Source organism: Motacilla alba, chromosome 9 (genome assembly GCF_015832195.1).
Source record: "Motacilla alba alba isolate MOTALB_02 chromosome 9, Motacilla_alba_V1.0_pri, whole genome shotgun sequence".
NCBI lineage: Eukaryota > Metazoa > Chordata > Aves > Passeriformes > Motacillidae > Motacilla > Motacilla alba.
Genome location: NC_052024.1, coordinates 18,415,837 through 18,436,626, shown reverse-complemented (window position 1 = coordinate 18,436,626; position 20,790 = coordinate 18,415,837). Strand labels below are relative to the sequence as shown.

Sequence of the window (20,790 nt, the reverse complement as noted above, 5' to 3'; positions counted from 1 at the left end):
ATCCTAGTGCACCGTTACATTTGCTGTCTACTCCACGGAACCCTGCTGTGTCTGTGAAGGCAAGTGGATTGCATGTTCTCTGTGAGTAATGTTAAAAAAAAAAACCAAAACCCCAACTTGAAGCAGAGGAGCCAAGTTTTTTCAACACCATTTATTGTCTAGGTAAGCTCAAATGTGAACCCTTGGCTTGAGCTGTGGGGGGGATTTGCTTACAAGTGTTTGGACACAGTAGTTGTGTTGCTGAAGAAAAAGTTACAGGGTTTACAGGGAGATCTGCAAAGGTGAGTGGCAGAACCACAAAATTACAATTATACTTCAGCTGCAAGTCTTCCAGATAACTCCATGGATATAAGTTTGTTGCAGAAATTAAGGAAGCTCAACTACTGTGGCCTTCAAAAAATGACTTAAGTCTTCCTGCGTTCAGAAATCCCAGAGGTGCTGCCTCTGCTGGCTGGCTGTGAGCCAAGAGCTGCTGCTTCCTCAGGAGTGGGGATGGGCAAGGTCAGCTCCACCACTTTGGCTGCTGAAACCTGACTAGAGGCTGAACCTTTTCTACTGGGAACTCTGAAAGACAAAAATTTACTAATTAGGATACAGAAATCCCTGCATCTAAAACAGTGCTGCCAAGGGTGGCTCACAATGAAGCCACCCAGTAGCCATGTTCATTCCAGAAACCCCCTAAAAAATCTCTGTAGCCACCCCCACTAAAAGGCTTCAGCAACCCCTGGGTCATAACTGGGTGAGCACAGCACAGGTTCTATTTGAGCATACATTGGACAGGGGAAAAAGGTACCAGTAAAAGCATCGATATCTTCTCTATTTAATTAGGAAGGAATGTTCACACTACCAAGTGTAAAATGTGGCTCAAAATTGTCCTTTTATCACATCAAACCACCTTTTTTCAGTTAGAGCACAGTAAACAAAAGGAAATGTAATTATTCCGTAATTGAGTTTTCTAAACTGCGATGGATGCTGAAGTAAACTTCCTCATGTGCTAGAAGAATGTAGTAAACTTAAAAGGCAGAGAAAGGAGAAAGTTTTTACAGAGTCTTCAGCAAAAAGAAAATTGACCTTCAAGAGTAAAGAATTCTTTCAGTTAAGGACTAATTTTGCTGGTTTAAACTTGATCTTAAAAAAGCCTGAAAGCAACCCAAGAGTGTTAAAGCTTACCTGGTAGGAGGTAGTGAGCTCTGTGAGGACTGAGAAGTTTCACTGCCATTGGGAGAAGCAGCCACAGGAAGCTCTAAATCATACTAGAAAATTTGGAAAGAAAAAACAAGTTGACCTCTTGGTTGTATAATAGGATTGGGATATCAGAAGCATTTACAGTGCTTGGCATTTGAGGAGATGTTGGAAGCATCAGGGAAGTGAACACTTCCCTGCTTCCCATATTGTGAGCTGTCCTTGAAAGAGTCTGGAGCTCTCACTGGAGCTCTCATTCAAGATTTTGGTGGCAGTTAAGTGGAAAGCTCACCTTGTCAAAGTACGTTTGAAAGGCTGCAACTAAATCAGGATTGGCTTCTAGAACATCAGCTATCACTTGGTTGACAGTTTTGTTGAAGGCTTTCAGTTCCCGAAGATGAATGTCTCTCTCTTCCAGTGTTTCTGATCCACCTTCCCTTTGAGACTCAATTTCTCTAGATAGTTTGGAACACTTAACACAAATATTTTTAAAGCATTCTTCTTATGAAAATACAACACTTTTTGAGAAAGCTGCTAAGTTAAAACCACAGAGTTTAAACCACGGAGCTTAACCCGCACTACTGTCTATCACTATAAAATTAGAAGTTCTCATCAACAAACACACAAACCTGTTTCATAACTCTGTTTAGTTTTGGCTTCTGTTCTTCAATGTCTTTCTTCAGCTGCAAAATAAGAGCTTCTTTTTCCTTCTTTTGCTCTTTGAGGAGGGCCTGCTGCTTCTGTATTACATCAAAGTGTTGTTGCATGCTCTGCAAATTCATTTGAACAGTAATATTAGTTTATAAAGCAGGTCTCCTTCCACCTTTTGTATTGGTGGAAGGGTCTGTTATCTTTACTACTTGTTTCTAAATGTAGCTCAAGCAATTAGTGCTAATGTTAACTTGAAACTTTCTGCCAGTCCAACTGTTTGGTGGCTACAGACCTGGACAAATAAACTCCCAGGTAATTTACATCTCTTTAAAAGGCACTGGTAATGAAGTTAAGGTATGTCTTTTCAGATATATCTCATAATGGCTACAAACTATTTATTTGGCACCCTATCAGCTTACTAGTGCAAGGTATCCTGAAAAAAACCCCAACATTGTTTCCTGTAGGAGAAGAGTGATACCTTTGACTGGAATTAACAAAATCAGTTCCATAAGGGCAGCTGGGTTTTTTAATAAATAAATGGAACTTTAAAAAATTAAAAGGCAGGAATGGGTTTGCTGTAACACCTCATTATATACCAGGACTTACTCCCTCATGAAGATCTGTGTCCCTTTACCTTAAGAAAAACCATCTCTGAAATAAGAGCTGTGTCCTGTGCTGGTAGAATAAGCAATAGGAATGATTATTGACTGTAGGCAGTGACTCAGGGCTTAGAACAATCATGTGGAATATGACCATGTGCCTTTGCTTTTTCTGCCTAATAAAATTATAACTGAAATGTCACACATCAGAAGTAAGTATTGCTCTTTCTTAAGGTCCAATTGGCTTTTTGATAAGCAGGGGAACCATGAGTGATTCCTTGCTATGGAGCCTGAGACCACAAGCTCTTGTTTGCCTGCATTCAGTGCTCAGCCTGCTAAGTTGCAAGTCAGCTAATTCAATCCTTTTTAGCTGAGGCACCCTCAGTGCTAATAAAACTGAATCTGTCCCAGAAAATCCTGGGGCGTAGATGCCAGAGTCCCAAGCTGTGTGGATTTTAGTCTGTGGTGCTGGGCAGGATGGTACCATGGTGCTGTGTGCTGAACATGTGGCTGCTTTACTGGCTGCCAGTGTGGGATTCTGAAACTTCTAGCTGAATGTGACTAAAACCCTGAAGTTTTGGTGTGATTCAAGAAAACTCAAATAATCACATTTTGAAAGGGGATGTAGAACCTTTTAAAAATAATATCTTAATAAAAGAGCAGGGAAAAAAATGTACCACAATTTCTTAGTCTTCCTCTAGGATGACTTGCATGGATTTAGCTACATGCTGCAGTCTTGTCTGACTGAACTTGTATTTTACCTGGAGATTTTCCTGAAGTTTCTTGATCTTTCTTTGTTTGTATTTGTATTTTTCATCAGCATCCTTTTTGTCCTTTTCTAGTTTCAATTTTTCCTCAAGTTCCTCACCTGTGATCCCAAACAATGATGCAGCATTATTGCTGTGCATACAACTCAATTTTCACTTGAAATTAACTGCATCTCAGCATATTACTCTCTTGGTGTTGGCAGTATTTCAGTGCCTCAAGGTTTGAGGGGTTTTTAAGTACTCTCCTACTAATTCCAAATCACTGTGAAAAAGTAACTGACTTCATGAGGGAGAATGATTTTAGAGCTACTGGTTCCAGAACCAGCAGAGGGCACAAAAGTTAAATAATAAGTATTATTTAGAATTAAGTTCTATTTTCTATCTAATTTCTACTTCACATACTTGTCTCAGGAAATGCCTTTAAAGAGTTTTTGTAGTGTCTGTTCCAGTTTTTAAGTACACACAAACTGTTTTCCATAGCCGTGATTTCTTTTTCAGCTTTGCAGATCTTTGCATCCAAATCATCACCTTCTTGCTGAAGTGCTTCCTTTTCCTGTGCAGCCTGAAAGCAAACCCTCTATTTTAGGTGACTGCAGACATACTGAAAATATTAAGATAATGATACAGAAAATATTTATTATACAGCAACATTTAGGGGTTAAAACCACTTGAACTGAGATTTGAGTGCCTAGGGAACTGGAAGGAGGAGTTATTTACAGTATTGAAGTTCTTTGAGGCATTTCATTATGGATACCTGCCTCTCTGCCTGAGGTCACTTGGTCCTCCCCAGCAGCATCTATATTTTGTGGAGATCAAAATAAACAGATTCTTTTTCAATAACCAGGGTATTGCATTTTGGATAAAGACAGATTTTCTCTTTTTTCCAGTGAAAAGCTGAAGTATACATAGGTGATTGGTAAGTGAAAGGGGAAAGGACACATTCTTCAAGGCAGAAACCCCATATGGTAAAATGAAAGGTAGAAAGAATTTAAGGTCCTGTGAGATTCCAATAAATCTCTTTCCAGTTCATAGTGGATTATAACAACCACTAATTCTTCTGTATTTGTAAATTAATGAGCACTGAAGTGAAATTTTCAAACTGCTCAGAATTAAAGCTCCACATAAATTCTTGTGAAATTACTGTATCATTTAAATAACCAATGGTGTCAGATAACATAAAACAATTAGACTCAAAGTAGGCAGTAGGCAAGGAGGTTGTCTAAGAGCCCAGGGAAATCTATAGCTTAAATAACTGAATTATAATGAATGATGTTGATAAAATACCTTAATTACATAGTAGGCCTGACTTTTCATCTCCTCTCCTTCAGGTGGCATCATGGAAAGAGTAAAAAGTTCATATTTGCGTTTCAGTTTATCAATTTTCCATAGGCGATCTTGAAATTCAGCACTGAATTGTTTGGGGAGGAAACAAATGGGTTGAGAAAATGTTTGTCTGGTAGTGTTTTGTGGGCAGTTCTTGCTGCAGCAGTTTAAATTCCTGATGCTATTCCAGCAGCCTGTACCAAGAATTGTGCTGCTACGGGTGTTGGTGGTTTTCTGTGCTCCCCCAGCCACAAACATCCCTTGTTCTGGTTACCTATGTGCCTTCTGAAGTTCTAAACTGAGTCAAATCTGTTTTCACATCCCAGCTCACTGCATCCTGGGAGGCTGTGCCACAGTCCTTCCCCAGATTTACAGGTTTGGCAATGCACTCCCAGAGCTGCCCCAGCTACTCCTGCTGATGGTACCTTAACATTCCCACTGCAGGATGAGTGTGAGAACAGCCAGAAACAGCCCCAGATCAGACTCTGGAAGTATCCAACAGCTGGGTGACACCAAAGGAAGAAGGCCAGCCCCTGCTCCCAGTCACACTAAATGACTCTAATTCCCATTGTGAGGGGTGTGGTCAGCAGGGCAGTTCAGCTGCTGAAGTGTTCATTTTTGGCTGAATCTAGATACTGGGATTTCAGGCTAAAACCATCCCAGATACTTTGGGCTGATTATTACATGAGGGAAATGTTATTTCTATGTCACGGCTTTATAAGAGGGTGCATGCGTAATTACTAAGACTTAATTTGTTATATAGGACACATAATGGAAAGTTCATTAGTTAAAAAAAAGAAAAAGCCCAACCAAACAAAATATACCACAAAGCAAACCAGTCTTACTGTTTGAATCAAAGAAATTACAGTTTTATCAAGCAGCTGGGAGTAAACCCTCTTTAAAAGCAACTTTTCTGTTTCATATACTTTGGCATACTTCCAAACACATGGTTTCACATGTCCAGATTATTTTGAAAAATATAAGGCAGAAAAAGGCAGAGTCACACACACAGTGTTTACTGTAAAATGATGTCTGTGACTGAGATTTCCTCTCACTTCTGCTGTGGCTCCTCACTCCCAGCGAGGCCACTGATCTCCTGTTCACCAAGGGGTTAATGCTGCAGCCTGGGGGGGTCACAGATGGGGTCTCTTGATGGCCTCAGCTGTCTTGGTAGATAACTTTGAGCAAGATTTATTTAATCTCAATTTCTCTAATGGTGAGGCTGGGTAAAATGCTTCTCTTTTTAGTAAGTCCCCATAAGAAATGGTCAAAGCTACAATTTTAATTTCTGTAAGAACAGTTACCTCAGGTGATGCCGTTCCTGATCCAGCAGCCTTATCTGGGAATCCAGCATTGCCTTATGGATCCTGATTTCCTCAGTTCTTTCTGCTATGACTTTCTTTAACTCCAATTGTTGTTTTTCCAGTGTTAGGACTTTCTCTGCTTTATTACACAGGGTATTTCGAAGACGCTTCAGCTCTAGTTTTAAGAGATTATCTTCCACCATCATCTCCTAATAAATGCCAAATGGTATCAAAATAAATAATCATTTTTAATTAAGATTATTTATAATTTAGTAAGTTAATATTTATTCATTATTTTACCCTTAATACATTCACAACTGTAAAACAAATTTTGCTCTGCATTTAAAAGTCTTGGCATTTTCTCATTTGCCAACAGTCTAACATGGTGACTGTGATGGGGGTAGATTGTTTCCTGGATGGTTTTATACAAATTCATCAGACTTTCTAATTCAGGCTAAATTTTGGGTTATTAACTTCTACAACTTTTTTGGTTTAGGTGGTTTCAAATAAAATAAGAGACCTTATAAGAAGCTTTCTGGAGCAGTTAATATCTCACTCGAACCATTAAAACTGTCTTAGAGTATATTCTAGATTCTGTAGGCCTGCAAATCATGTTGTTACATGAACAAATATTGTATATACCAAAGCTTATGAAAAACAGCAAGTAGTGAACTTCATCAGCATGCAAATACATTAAATAATTCTTGTAAAACATCATATTATTCCAACTCGACCAATTTTTATCCGAGTGCTTTTAGGTCATCAGCTTCTTTTGTTCTCCTGAATTTCATCCCCCCCCAGACTGTTCCATGTTTAAGGAAAGAGCTTTCATTGAGGAGGAAGTGCACCAGTCAAGTGGAAGGAAAAATTCTTTCCCCTGCTATTTAGACTCTGCTTTTTGCTACAATGTCAGTGCTTCCTTTAGGAAGGCTAAAGCTTAGTGCAGACAAAAAAAAATGCAATAATTGGAGGAGTGGGAACTGTATTTTTCTGCTTATCAAAATGTGAGGAAAGGATTTACACATTGTTTCTAATGCCTTAAACTGGAATATAAATTGATTCCAATCATCTGTTAGAAAAAAAATGCTTCTAGTTAAAACCAATACTGTGCCAAACTTATTAGTAGGCATCACAGCTTGAGAGTGAAAACTCAGAGTTATGTAAAGACATCTTTGAGCAGTAAATATTTTAAAGTTAATTTTAAAGTTAATTGTTTTAAAGTTAATTGTTTCTCAGGGGAAATACACCAACACCCACTGACCTGGTGGATATTGTAGTATAACTAATGTGGGATTAAACTGATACTTCATCAAACTTCTTGCTGTGGGGGGAGGAGAAGCAACACTTTGCCTAGTAAGATGATAGTGATGAAGATGATTTCAAAGTCTGGGAAAGAAGTGTCAATTAGAAAACTACAGAAGGTGTACTAACATTTGTAATGATGTAGCACTGTGGAAGGCAGATAACACCCCAAACAAACCAGAGTGTCCTGTATTAGTAAAGCTGCAAAGTAATACTGTACCTGCTTAATGTGTTTTGCTTTTTTTAACTCCTGAAGTGATCTCTCATTGAAAAGAGTTAGTTCTTCTATCTTCACTATCAAACCACTTGTTTCTTCTCTTGTCTTATCAATTGTTCTCTTGGTGATTTGGACATCATTCTGTTTCAAAATAAGTTATACTGAGCTTATTTTAGTGAATGCAAATTGCAACAAAATCTACCAGTTAATTTTAAATGAGATGTATTTAAGTCCTGGAACCAGGAACCATCACCATGATGTGTCCAATATGCTGCTCTGCAAACTGCATGGCATGACCTCATGCAGAGTGCTGCACGGGGAATTTGGACAACTTTAAATGCAACTGTGCTTATGAATTTATGAAAACTGTAAAAGTGATAGCTTTAAAAACAGCAGGGGCCTAATGACAAACTCAGACATTTGCAAGCAGTCAGTCACAGGCTGATGAAAGCTCAGCTTGTCTTTCCAACATTCAGTGCTTGTCTTCATGCTAAGGTATCTCACTTGGGCAGTAATAATCTATTTTTCTGGAAGTTATAGGGAATTTATGAACTTTTCCACATGGGTTATATGAAGTTCAGATACCCTTTAGTCTAATACCAACTTCTTAATTACTAAGACCCAATCTGCTTAATTTGCTGAGGTTTCTAAATGATACACAGTCAAAATGATGTTCTAAGGAAGTTACCTGAAGTTTCCTGTACAGTGACTGTAGAATATCATATGCTTTTTTCTTGTCTTCTAAAGTTTTCTTAAGTTCAGCAACTTTTCCTTCCAAAACTTCTTTTTCATCTGAATTAACCTCCCCTTCTAACCGTGACAGCCGTCTCTGTATTTGCTGAATGTAAAAATCCTGTTAAAATAAATTTGAAGAGAATTAATAGTCTGAGATAAGCAATAAACTTGGATCTAAATGTTGGCTTTAAGACAGTCACCAAATTAAGCTATTGTTTTTATAATAGTTTCTGGCTTTTAGACCTCATTAGCAAAATATCTCAGATGACTGATGAGCAGTGATGGTTTGGGGTAATCTTCTGGAAGAGTAACAAAGCACAGTCAGCACAGGCTGCTGTAGGGAGGCTTACAATGGAGTTGCCATCTTGTTGCCACCAGTGGATGCTGATATAAAAGCAAATTTTCAAAGTGGTGCATAGGAAATATGCACATAATCCAATTAGTAAATAACAGGATTTTGGCATGTACCTCTTGTATTGCTTTAAAAATATACCCTGAGGTGTCTGTGGTGCAGAGGGATCAAAGTAAAGAATGGATTTTAGGAATTAGTGGGAAAAGCAGCAGATCCAAAAAATAATGAAATATACAAGTATACAATGTAGGTGATATACTTTGTCAAGTTTCAGTAATTTCAATTTTATCTGTACATCTAGAAACAGAAATCAATGCAGACTTCAAATGATACTGCATAACATTTCCAAAATGGAAAACTGTTCAAGACTGCAGAATTCAAGCAATGTGCTACCAGTACACTCAAGAAACAATCACAGTATGAAAATACATTATTATTTTACCTGATTATATATTAATTCTTGTTGTTTTAACAGATCTGTGTCAAGTTTGCACAGTCGACTCTTGAGACTTTTAAGTGATTTTTGACCTCCCTCAATTTCTGCCAGAATAATCTTCTCCTTGTCACTCTGCACTTTTAACTCCTGAGTCTTCTTGAAAAGTAGGTCCTTTAACTGTCTCATTTCATTTTCTTTTTCCTGGTGACAAATTGATCATTAATTAGAAGAAATAAGTAATTCATCACATCAGAATTAATTTCTGAGGAATTGTTTTTATTAATCATAGATAGAAAAAATATTATTACAATATCCATTATTATGAACATGGAATTTTGTAAGTCTTCAAAATGGTTGCCAAAAAAAATATTTGACTTAAAGAGGAAGTAATACTTTTTATTCATTTTTTAAAAATCTAATCCTTCCCTACAATTACATGACTTTTTTTTCCCAGTTATAGGAGTGTTACTCTTTTCAGCCTTTCAGAAAACTAAATTCCTGTCATTCTTTTCAAAAAAATCTCCTTACTACCTCCTGCATCTGTGAATATTTGAGGAATATAATACAAAGCTTTTCAATGGTTTATTAAATTTTGTAATGCTGTGTGTGTACATATATGTACGTGTGTGTTTATCTAAGATGGAATAATTCTGAAAAATAACACTTTCTAAAATCACTCCCTCTTTCTCAGGTAAGTTGCCATTAGCACCTAAATCAGTGCAGGAAATGAGGTTTTAGCAGGATAAAAAACAATGCTGGACATTTCAGGTTACCTGAAATGGACTGAAAACAATGAAAATTGAGATTATTTTCTTTTTATAGCCCTAATAAGGAAAACAATTTTATTCTTTCCCTCCCTCCTTCCACCTTTCCCACAAAAGTAGCCAAAGACCTTCCAAAGCTCAGGCCATTGAGCATGCCAGTTTCCATCCTACAACAAGTGATGTGATTTCCCCTTCCTGTTCCAAAGGACTCATTTACATTCAGCTCGAGTCTGGTACAGAATTTGAAGATGTAGATTTAAATTAATATGCAAAACACCTGAGAAATCACTTTTCTACATTGATTAACAATGTGTTTATTCTGGATTTAATATGTATGTAACCTTCTTGCTGGCTTAAATAATGGTGAAAGATAATTTAATGCCTGCTCTCAGGATTTGTAATCACATTGCCCATTCTACCCAACAGAATTTTTTTTGTAGTTGAACTTGCTGTAAGTGCAATTCCAAATTCAAAACTCCAGATGTAAAAGGCAAGTGTAAGTTTAATATGAAATTATTATGGACTGTAGGACATGTCAGTAGGCTTTGCATCGTGCTTGAACAAAGGAACTTTCTTCTGGAAGCAAACTGATTTTTAAGCTCGTGCCAAATGCTGAGCTGTATTTCTGAAGCTAATGACAATTATAAATTCATCCACTGACACTGGATGATGATTTGGCCTTCACTTCATGGTCCTTATTGCATATCTGAATTAATTTTTTGAACAGAAATTGTTGCTCTCCCTTTAAGTGAGGTTGTTAAAAGAGATAAGACATTCAATAAGCCTCACTGTTCAACAGTGTTTTGCCACAAATTGAGCAGGGAGAAGTGCCACAGAACCAGAGAGCAAAACAGTGACATTTCATCCACATTGTTCCTGTAAATATCTCTTCACAGCTAATTAACAGATGCAGCAAATAGCCATGTGTGTCTAATGGTGATGGAAGGGAGGCTTCTGACTAATACATTACAGACATTGTTCAAGAACAGTTCATCCTAGCTAAAATATTCCCCTGCAGCTGTGGAGCTGCCAAGCTCAATGTCATCTTAGGTTATCTGCCACAGACATGGGTAACGAAACCCTGCTAAGGCTTTTGCCACCCTGGAAACTGTCTAAAGGGGAAGAAAAGAAGGTTTTCATTTTAATGTAATGTTACACCATTACTTGTTTTCAAATTATCTGAAAAGCCAAAACAGCAAGGCCTGTAATTTAAGAAACTCTCTATAAAGGAAAGACATCCCATCTCTAGTTTCTGAAGGTGTCTTTAAAATGTGTGATTAATGCCTGTGGAGTTAAAAAGTTTGAAAAATGACATTCACTCTACTGCAAGGCATCATTTCACATGCATGCTATAGGAAACACAAAATGGAGAAGAAAAAAAGAGAGCATACAGTGGTATGAAAGAGCATGCAGAGGTACAGCTTTGTAGTCAGTCGTGTGGGACACCTGCTGCCACATTAATTTAACCTGGTCATTCTGGAGCAATGAAAGCTTCAGCATATCCACTGCTCAGTTGTCCAGCAAAATGTAAAATAATATTTCTGTCACGTTCAGTTAGAAGTTAAGTAGTGAAAATACTTTAAGAGAATTAGTAGCAAACAGTAGTAGTAGCAGTAGTACTGACAAAACAGTCTAAGGATTTCCTGAAATGCAGGAAAGTTCAGAAGATTGCATTACAACACTGCATTTATTCAAAATCTCTTTACAGCTAAGCAGAGGATAAAGAATTTTTATCCCTATACTTAATTTGCAACTTAAGAAGTGGGTTTTCAATTTTTTATAAGTATTATTAGGCATGTTAAAAATAGTCACCTTATTATAGCTTGTATGTACCACTTCCCAGATCAAAATCTTTATTCACAAAAATGAATCTAAAGCGGGCCAGTAATTATTTAACAGACCACAAGTTGGATGTGTCAGAGTATCATGTAGTGGAATTAAAATAATCAAGAGTAGACCAGGCCAGCCAAATCTGATTAAAAGATTTCTAAATATTTTTTAAACTGTTTGCCAAAATCGCAGCTCTTTGCAGGTTTATGAATTTTGGTGGTGTTTTACTAGAGCCAAGATGTTTCTGGTGGCAGTGATACTGAAAAGTCATCCTGACAAGATTCTCACTCTCTAAAAACCTAATTGATGGGTATCAGTATCCTGAACTAATACAGTTGGAATTATTACGATCATTTCTTTTCCTCCAGAGTTTTCTCACTACAGACGTATCTACATGCACACTTCAATATTTGCTGAAATAGCTGCATGTCCTATCAATACATTAATTTCATTTTAATAGAAAAAATTTTAATTAGAGAAGATTTTAATATATAAAGCTTGCAAATACAAACAACTCCTCATTTCTAGAAACCATGAAAAACATTTTACCTCAACACTTTTTTCTTCTTCTTTCAATATTTCTTCCAACCTCAAAGCTTTCTCTTCTGCTGTGAGTGTCTCCTCAATTGCAAGCTTCAGTTTATCAGAAAGATTTGCATTTTTTTCATTGAGAAGTTTTAATCTAAACAAAATAACAGAAGTTAAATGTAGGTTGCCTAGACAATGCTGCCAAAAGGAAGCAGCAAATCTGACCAAGCAGTTGCCTCAATCTAAACTTCAATCTATGATAAGCAAGGCCCTGATTGTTTTTCCCCCATCCTTTAAAAACGAGGATTACCAATAGCATTTTGCCTAAATTACCCAGTGCCAAATCTGTGCATGAATAACCAGAAAGTTGGAGGTTTCAGTCATCAACATTATTGAAGGTTCTTTTCTATCTCAAGGATTTGGTTGTATTATTAATCTTTACAAATGTTATCTTTCAAGGTCTGTTTCTTACCTGGCTTGTTTTCCCTGAATTTCTTTCTTCAGATTGGTAATTTGTGTTCTCAAAGACTCTAGATCAGAAGCAGTTCTGTTCACAATGGATTTCAAAGTCTGCAGCTAATAAATGACAAAATTGAGCAAGAAAGCTCTTACTTACTTTGGTACACGTTAAGATACTTAAAATTATATTTTCCTATTTATTGGAAAGTATTCCATTACTTTTAAACAGTGCTCTCCAAATGAGGAGTGCTTCAAATTCTGAGGCACTTTAAATTGGCCCAGCTAGTAAATTCAGTAGACTAATTACACAGTATGAGTACTGGGAAAAAATAATAATAATTAGGAACATGAATTATGGAGGTGCTAGGGACTGCAATTCTTGCCCAACAGCATCTGTGTAAGTGGAGCCATGGTTTTATATTGCACAGTTGACTTGGCTGAGGTTCTCTGTGAACATGGATAACCTTATATATCTAATAAACATTTCTATGTCAAACTTTGCTGGATACATAAAATTGTTTTGATTAAGATATCACTGTGACAAAAATACACAGATATTTAATTTGGTAAAAAAATACATGACAGCATACACTCATTAATAGGATAGGAATACAATCAGTAGCTCTTTCATCTTCGCAGTACCACTTAGCAGCATAAGTTTAATTGTTTTCACTTTCACAGATGAAGAAAACTGATCAGGAGCATGTGTAGCAGGTTTCTTAGAGGTCACAAGTTGTTGGCTGAACTGTCTCCTTCCTTCCTTGTTTCTCACATGCATCCCACAGATATTCTAATAAGGAGAAACTGTTCTATTATCCCATCATGGAGTATTAATTGTGAAAAACTTCAAGCAAGAATCTCACAGCTTGAGATGAAAACCGACCAATTCTACAAACCCTCAAGCTTGCATGAATTATAGGGTAATCTAATAGCCTACACCTTGTTTGAGCTACCTACAGTTTAATTAGGAGATCAGTCTATAAACCACCTGCTACAGAAAAGCTAGTCCAAAGTTAAGGCAACAGCAGATGCAGGGTTTTTAAAAAATCACTAAGCTTGCTGAGTACCCCAGTGTTACCATTTTCTTGTTAAGAAAAAACTTAGGTAATACAAGTGTATCCCTTCTCAGCAGAGCCATGAAACTTGAATTACTTCTTAGAAGTACTTCTACAGGCATTTAAGTAATTAAGCAGAGTGCAGCTCATTCCCAGATTGACGTGCAAATTCAGTGTGGACAGCATCAAGCATGGCTTGTTCACAGGGCAGCCCTGTCCCACTGCCTCTGGATTAGAAAGCCAGGTGAAAGCAGTGGGTGTTTCCCCCAGGAATTGTAACCTGACTCCCAGGCCATCAACACACACCTCTGAGAGCACAGGACAGGAGATTTCTCTCATCTTTGTACAATACTGCAGTCTATGTCTGCTAAAGGAAAGAAGCCTCCTGAGGTTTTTAACAGTGTTAAACCATTCAAGAGAAAATTCATCCATTTTACACCCACCCACACAACAGAGAATACATTCCAATCTTTTCACCACTCTCAATGACAGGATTAAGTTGAGGGTTCAGATCCCAATAAAACAGGACTTGGCTGAGAAAAGCAGCATTTTGCTGAATTATTAGGAGCCTAGCATAAAACCAGAGAAAAGGAGATGCTATTCCTGTATTTCCTCCATCTGGTGCTCAGTTCTAGTTTGAGTCTGTTTTCCTGAACGGTTTGGTCACCCTTACCTCATCCTGCAGCTGAGTCCTTCGAGTATCCTGAGCCTGGAACTCCTTTCGGAGGTTGTTTGCTTCCCGCTCAGCAGTGAGGATTTTCTTTTCATATTCCATGTTATTAACAGTTTCATTTACCAAAAAGGCAGTCTTCTCTCTCAGCAAAATTTCTTTGTTTCGGATCTCTTGTTTTATCTCTGCAATTAGCTATCAGGACAAAAACTTTTTAGATTTGCTGGCATTAGTTCTGTTAGATTAATAAAGGGTACAACCAGAAGATCAATTCCTATCATGATTACAATTTGCCTGAGACAGCCCAGTTATCATTCTTAAAATTACTTTATTCCATGGATACATCACACCAAACACTACAGTGGTTTTGGAAAGGAAACTTCCAAAATATTCCAATAATTTAAAAAGAAAATGACACTGTAAACTCTTATGAAAATAAAATAATTCTTTATTGACTGATTTGGGAAAAACAAAGCTAAGCAAAACTTCAGGTAGACTTGAAACAAATGAAATTAAACAGGAAAATTACCAGCATTAATGATGCTTACTTTACCTGACAGATTTATAGCTACTCAGTGAAAGCTGTGCATTTTGAAAGGTTAAGTAAAACATTAGCTACCCAGAAAATTATACTGTAGTTTTGATGTTAAAAAAAAAACAAAAACTACCCCACATCAAACCCAAACCCCAGAAATGGATCAGTTACAGCAGCTTTACCAAAGCACATTGATCTATCTCCTGATCTCTTTTCTGCATCTGATGAATTGCATTCTCCCACTGCCTGATGACTTCTTGCCTTTCTTGATGAACCCTGCGAAAATCTTCAGCTGCTCTGTCAAGCTCCATCTGTTTAAAAGAAAGCACCTCCATGATTTCTGAATTTAAAAATGCCACATATAAACAAGAGATCTTTAGAACCTTAAGCACAAACCTGAGCTGTGATGGTTTCTGTAAGCTCATTATCCAGAGCTCTGCGCTTCTGGTTTGCTTCCATGGTCAACTTTTCTATCTGAAGGTTTAATGTCTAAAATGAAAGGATATGAAAATACTTGAAAATGAAGTATTTGAAAATAAATAGACCACACTTTATAAATTCTTAAAGCCCTGCTACAATCAAGGCTTGAATTATTGAGGCATCAACTGTATTGTGTTTTAGAAAACAAAAAATTGACAGTGTAGCCTCCCAAATTTTCAGTCAATACAAGTGGCCATAAGAGCCAAACTTCAGCAAGGCTAAAGCAACCCTCAACTGTGTGTAAATGTGTGTGTGGTGTCCTTGGCATACAGCAGGGAGAGTGTTTGTGTAAACCAAAGTTTTTGGGTTAAGTATTTAATGAGTAAAAAATCAAATTTCTCCTCACTCTATTTAAACAGTATTTTAAAATAATAATAAATAAAGAATAAATAATATTTTAAAATAATAATAATCAGGGTTAATTATCTCTACATTAATATTATACTTGGGAACTCACTCTTATAAACTCTGAACTTTTGACTGGAATTCCTCTTTATACAGATATATATGTTCATGTCTTCTATTATTCCAGGTAGCTTTACTGAAGCAGCTGTAATTTGTTCTCAGCAATATTAATAAATTCAGTTCTAAAGGGAAATCTTACACTGTTTGTCCATACTTGGTGTGAATTTTTGAACAAACTCCTCTTAATTCAGTGGCACTGTTTCCTAGACTTTATTACCTATTTGTGCACCTTCTCAAAAAGTTTAAACTTAAATCCTACTCAGTTGAATAAGCAAATTAATGTCTTCAATTATGTCTCTCATTATTGTAAAACCTGCTCTCTCAACTTCAAGAAGAGCCTCATAGGGAATTGCACTGTTGTGCCAAATGAAAACCAGTTTCAAAGGAGTGTTGTACAAAGTCTTGTCTTCATTTTATCTGACTTCATAACATAACAAGATCTTCAAGTGATAAAATGGTTCTTCCTTTGGTTTTTGAAAACTGCTGTTATTTCTACTTACTCCTAGTTTCCCTTCATCTTGCAGTGCATACTTTTGGATTGCCATGGCATCATTATCTGTACGGTTTAATTCCTTTAGCCAGGCCTCCAGAAGTTCCTCATCCCAGTTCATCTGTTGCTTTAAGTTTTCCAGCTTCTTAGTGGTTTTATTTATAGTATTCTAATAAAAGAAGAGAAGATGAAAGGCTCAATATCAAATGTCTAATATCCATTGAATAGTAATTGAAACAACCAGTTCAAGCTACTGTAACAAGTCTACCCACCTCTTGTCCACAGAACTGATAGTTTTCTTTTTTATTAGTTGTGTGTTATACTTGAGGAATGCTATTGGACATCCTGGTCTTAAAGAAGAAACAAGCCAGTAGGTTGCCACAAATTTAAAATGCAAATAATTTTAAACAGAAGACTCAACCTCTGGCAAGATATACCCATCTGCAGGGTATTTGTTCCATATAGTAAACTGATCTGAGGCATCCAAAGGTAAAGTTTCCCCCTCACTCATTGAGGCCCAGTTGTTAGACCCTTATCCTACACATCAATTTCCAAATGTGACCTCTTCACGTGACTGTGAAGAGACTTCCTGACACAAAAATGAGAGAATCTAGATCCAGATGAACAGTGTGAATATCTTCATCCTGCTACCCATTCTCAGAGACTGGAGATTACAAACAGACTTAAGAAGAAAAAGAGCAAATTTTAAAAAATATAATTAAATAATTGAGAGACAGTTCCAAACCCAGAAGACCACCTGTAATTGAGTAGCAATAGATTACTTTGTAACTTAAACCAAATCTTTGATCTTGGAATCATGCCCCAATTTTATTTTAAGTAGAGAAGAAGACTTGCCACCAGCGATTTGATTTTTAAACCATTAAGAAAATACCTGTGAGAATTAGAAATACAGTGAGATGGATGTGTGGCTGTGTATCTGGCATTAAGAACAGAATTCCTTAAATATCTAATTAATATTTGCTAAGTCTTGACCAGTCTATGCAATACCATACTCAGTGTCACTCTACTTGCCTACACAGGGAAAAGCCCGTCCAGATCATCTACTCCAGTTCATAAACTTTATTATAATTAACTATTCATGACTTATACTACCATGTGCAAGTGAGGACAAACAACAAAATTTTGCAGTATAGGCGTTCCCTTCCAAAAACTTCAAACCTTACTTCTTGAGTGTTTTTCTTTTCTCTCAAGGAAGCTATCTCATCTTTCAGTCGTTTAATGTCGTTTTTGAGACGTCCATATTCTCTCTCAGCAAGGGCTTTAAAGTGATGTTCAGTTTCAATTTCATTCTCCTTGGCTTTGTAAAGCGACTGCAGAATAATAAAGTTCAGTATTTTACTATAAACAAAAGGCATACATCAACAATCTTTTTTTATATATATAATTGAATCCCAAGTCAGAGATGGTTTCACCATGTAAATGAAGGACTTTTCAGAGAAAATTTATTGGTTTGATTTTAGTATCTCAAATACACATTTTCTTAATATATACATATGCACACATTGTATCAAGTATTCACAGATCAACCTTTTGTAGCCCTAAAAACTCAATTCTAAGATTTTTTTCACCCAAGATTTAGAATCTCAACATTTCAACACCAAAATCTTAGTCTCTTGGTCACCAGTGACTTTACATCACATCCAGGAGGCACAACAAAAAAAATATTTTGTTCTGTGCTGAGAGAGATCTCCCCTGCTGGCCTATAGCAGTACCTGGATATTGCCTAACCTTTATTTTCTTTAATTCAAATTAATGCTTGAATCCAGCCAAAAAAATATATAAATAAGTTGTTTAGCTGCAGGGAAGTTTCCTGAGACTTTTTCACCAAGGATATTTTATCTGAAATGTGTAAATCTTTGTCTCAAGAGTCTTTAGAAATCTAAACGAGCCCTTTTGGTTAGTTAATTCAGAGTGTAGGTAAAGACTTAGATCTTGACCATTTCACTTTTTTTTTTCATGTCTGTGAATTAAGTCTTCACCAGCATTCCACAACTAATTCTTCAGCATAATAAAGATTATAATCTTTTTTCCCTTACACTGGTGTTTTCCTTCACCAATGTTTTTTATTAATATCTACAAAAGTCCCCATTCAGGAAGAATTCTAAAATGCACCCTTCTGGCTTTTTCCTAGGTACAGTAATTTGAATTTGGATGGTATTAATCACCATCAAATAATATCACTGAGGTACTTAGTTTAACTTCTGTTTCCTGTGGAAATCCTGGAATAAAGGCCTAAAAAAAATCTCAAACAAAGCCGGGAAAATAATAGGGATACCAGGCACAGAGAGATAATCAGGTTACAGGGCTGTCTGACTAAACGGACCTGCTCGAGGGGCTGATTTACCTGAGAGAAGTTTATCTCTTGTCTCACGTTTTTCAAATGAGACGTCATTGCTTCTATGCGCTCCTCACAGTCGGTCAGCTCATTCTGCAACTCCTCTTTTTCCTTTCGCAACTTGTGCAGCTGTTTAAGAGTTACAATCGTCAAGTTACTGTTTGTGGCTAAGTGCTCATTACCTGCAGTTACCTAAAAACAGTCCCTACAACTATTAATGAAAAAATTACGTTAAAAGTAGCTGCTACATCCCTCCAAAGCAGTGAGATGAGGGTTTTCTGGAGGAAACCCGGAGTTTGCTAAGGGAAGGGACAACTCGCGCTGCTCCTCCTGCGGGGCTCGGGGGATGCGGGTGCGCGGGTCCCGCCCGGAGGCGGGCATCGCCCTCCCGACTGCCCGGGCAGCTCCGCGGAACCCGTGAGGTTTCCTTCCATCCATCCCTCCCTCCCCGGCCCCGGGGGAAGGGCGGGCTCCTCTCCCCGCGCTCACTTCGTCCTCCAGCGCCCTGTTCTCCGCGTTGGCCACGGGCACGGCATAGCCGGGCTCCCACTGCAGCTCGGCCAGCACCGAGGCGGCGGTGGGGCTGGGCAGGCTCTCCATGGCCGCGGAGGGGCCCGCAAGAGCCGGGGCTGCGGCAGGGCCGGCGCCGAGGCGGCTCCGGGCGCTTGGCAACGGCGGCAACGGCGGCTCCGGCCGGGAGGGGTCTCGGGCGGCACCGCCCCCGCGGCTCCCTCAGGCCGGGCCGGGCCGGGCTGGGCCGGGCCGGGCCCGCTGCGAGTCAGCGGGCCGGGCACCGTTCGTGGCCCTGCTGCAGAGAAGGGTGTCAGCCCCAGAGCCGCCCGCAGCCCCTCAGAGCCCCCCGCTCCTCTGCCAGAGCCAGCTGCACCGCGTCTGCGGCCGGCAGAGGGGCGGCTCGACTGCCGCTGGGGACACCAATAGGGACCCCGGGGGCTGACGGCACCGCCGCTGGTGACACCGCCTGACAGGGGGCTGGGAGGGTGCACTGTGCGTGTCGTGTTTCTGAGCAGGCCTTTGGCGTTATCTCCACAACTACCTGGCTCGTTTCCCGAGCCACGCTGCGTTCAGGTGACCACAAACACTCATGCCACGTCTTTGTGAAATTGCCTGTCACCTTGTGAAACCATCTGTGCTTCTAGGTTGTAAATCACACTTTGCCCCTGAATTCCACCACTCACAGACCAAGGCAGACACAACACTCTTGGCAGGAATCACTGAGCCATAGAATGGTTTGGGTTGGAAGGGACATTAAAGCTCATCTGGTTCCAGCCCTGCCGTGGGTGAGGACACCTTCCACTGTGTTTTGATCTTGCTGTGTGTACATTTTCCTAGTCCGCAGCTCACTGATGATGTGTCTGATTGTGAGAATGATGTGCTGAGTACAGTTAGTGCCTTCCAGAGGAACATGGGATGATGGGACCTTCATTACCAACGTGGGCAAGACAGAGATGCAGATGATAGAGAAAGATAGCTGAGATACATGGCCATTAAGAAGAAGGGAAACTTCTATAGGCAGAAAATTCAGACTTAACATACACACACATACACACACACATATATATATATATATTTATATATATATTGCTGATTCTAGTATACTTGGAGCAGACATCTAGAAGCTGGACATGTGTAGCCAGGTGTCTTTTCAAAATGAAATCTTAGGAGCAGCAGCTCGCAGCACAATGTCAGAAATGGGGATTAGCACAAAGGGATCAGTGCAGAGGTGATGCAGGGGTGTGATGACAAGGAGGGAGCCTCAGCTGAGCTTCAGCTGCTTGGACAGTGTCGGGTGAGTGCCAGCAGAGGACTGAGCCTTTTTGACCCCCTCAAGGGTTGTGTGCCAAGAGCCACCTATTGCAGAGTGCAGGGAGGTGACCTGGCTCAATGGGAAGGTGGAATTCTAAAGACACTACAAGCTACTAGAGAGACAGCAGAGACTACAATGGCACATCCCTGTGCACATATTAGGGGCCCCTTCCTTTCCCACCCTAAGTGAGAAGCTCCTTTTACTCACTATATGTGAAGAATAAATGCAGCTTGCCTTGCAGGGGTTTTAAACTGACACCTGTAATTCACTGTGGCTTTGCAGTGATGAGCACCTGATAATCCTGTATTCTCCAAGCTGAGCTTTTGTGTGAAAGAACATGAGAACATATAGTGCTTGAGAAGAAGAAAGCAAATTATTGGAAAACTGTTATTAGGTGAGCAATCAGTCTTGTTCATTAAGCAAGGCTTCCAGTGAAAAAATGATAATTTATAAATACGTGCCTTA

The 20,790-nt window shown here is 38.7% G+C and overlaps 1 protein-coding gene across 1 annotated transcript; it reads right to left on the bottom strand.

Moving 5' to 3' along the window:
• Window positions 1–71: 71 nt before the first annotated feature.
• CCDC39 (coiled-coil domain containing 39) lies at window positions 72–19,474 on the bottom strand. The gene is made up of 20 exons (XM_038146037.1): window positions 18,990–19,474; window positions 18,510–18,629; window positions 17,329–17,475; window positions 16,155–16,313; window positions 15,106–15,198; window positions 14,892–15,020; window positions 14,178–14,369; window positions 12,463–12,566; window positions 12,012–12,144; window positions 8,875–9,069; window positions 8,034–8,198; window positions 7,349–7,486; window positions 5,827–6,035; window positions 4,484–4,607; window positions 3,602–3,761; window positions 3,194–3,300; window positions 1,812–1,952; window positions 1,475–1,654; window positions 1,171–1,253; window positions 72–564 (listed from the first exon to the last, which is right to left on the bottom strand). Exons 1-20 carry the CDS (start codon window positions 19,098–19,100, stop codon window positions 405–407), a joined length of 2,850 nt encoding a protein of 949 aa, XP_038001965.1. The 5' UTR covers window positions 19,101–19,474; the 3' UTR covers window positions 72–404.
• Window positions 19,475–20,790: the final 1,316 nt, after the last annotated feature.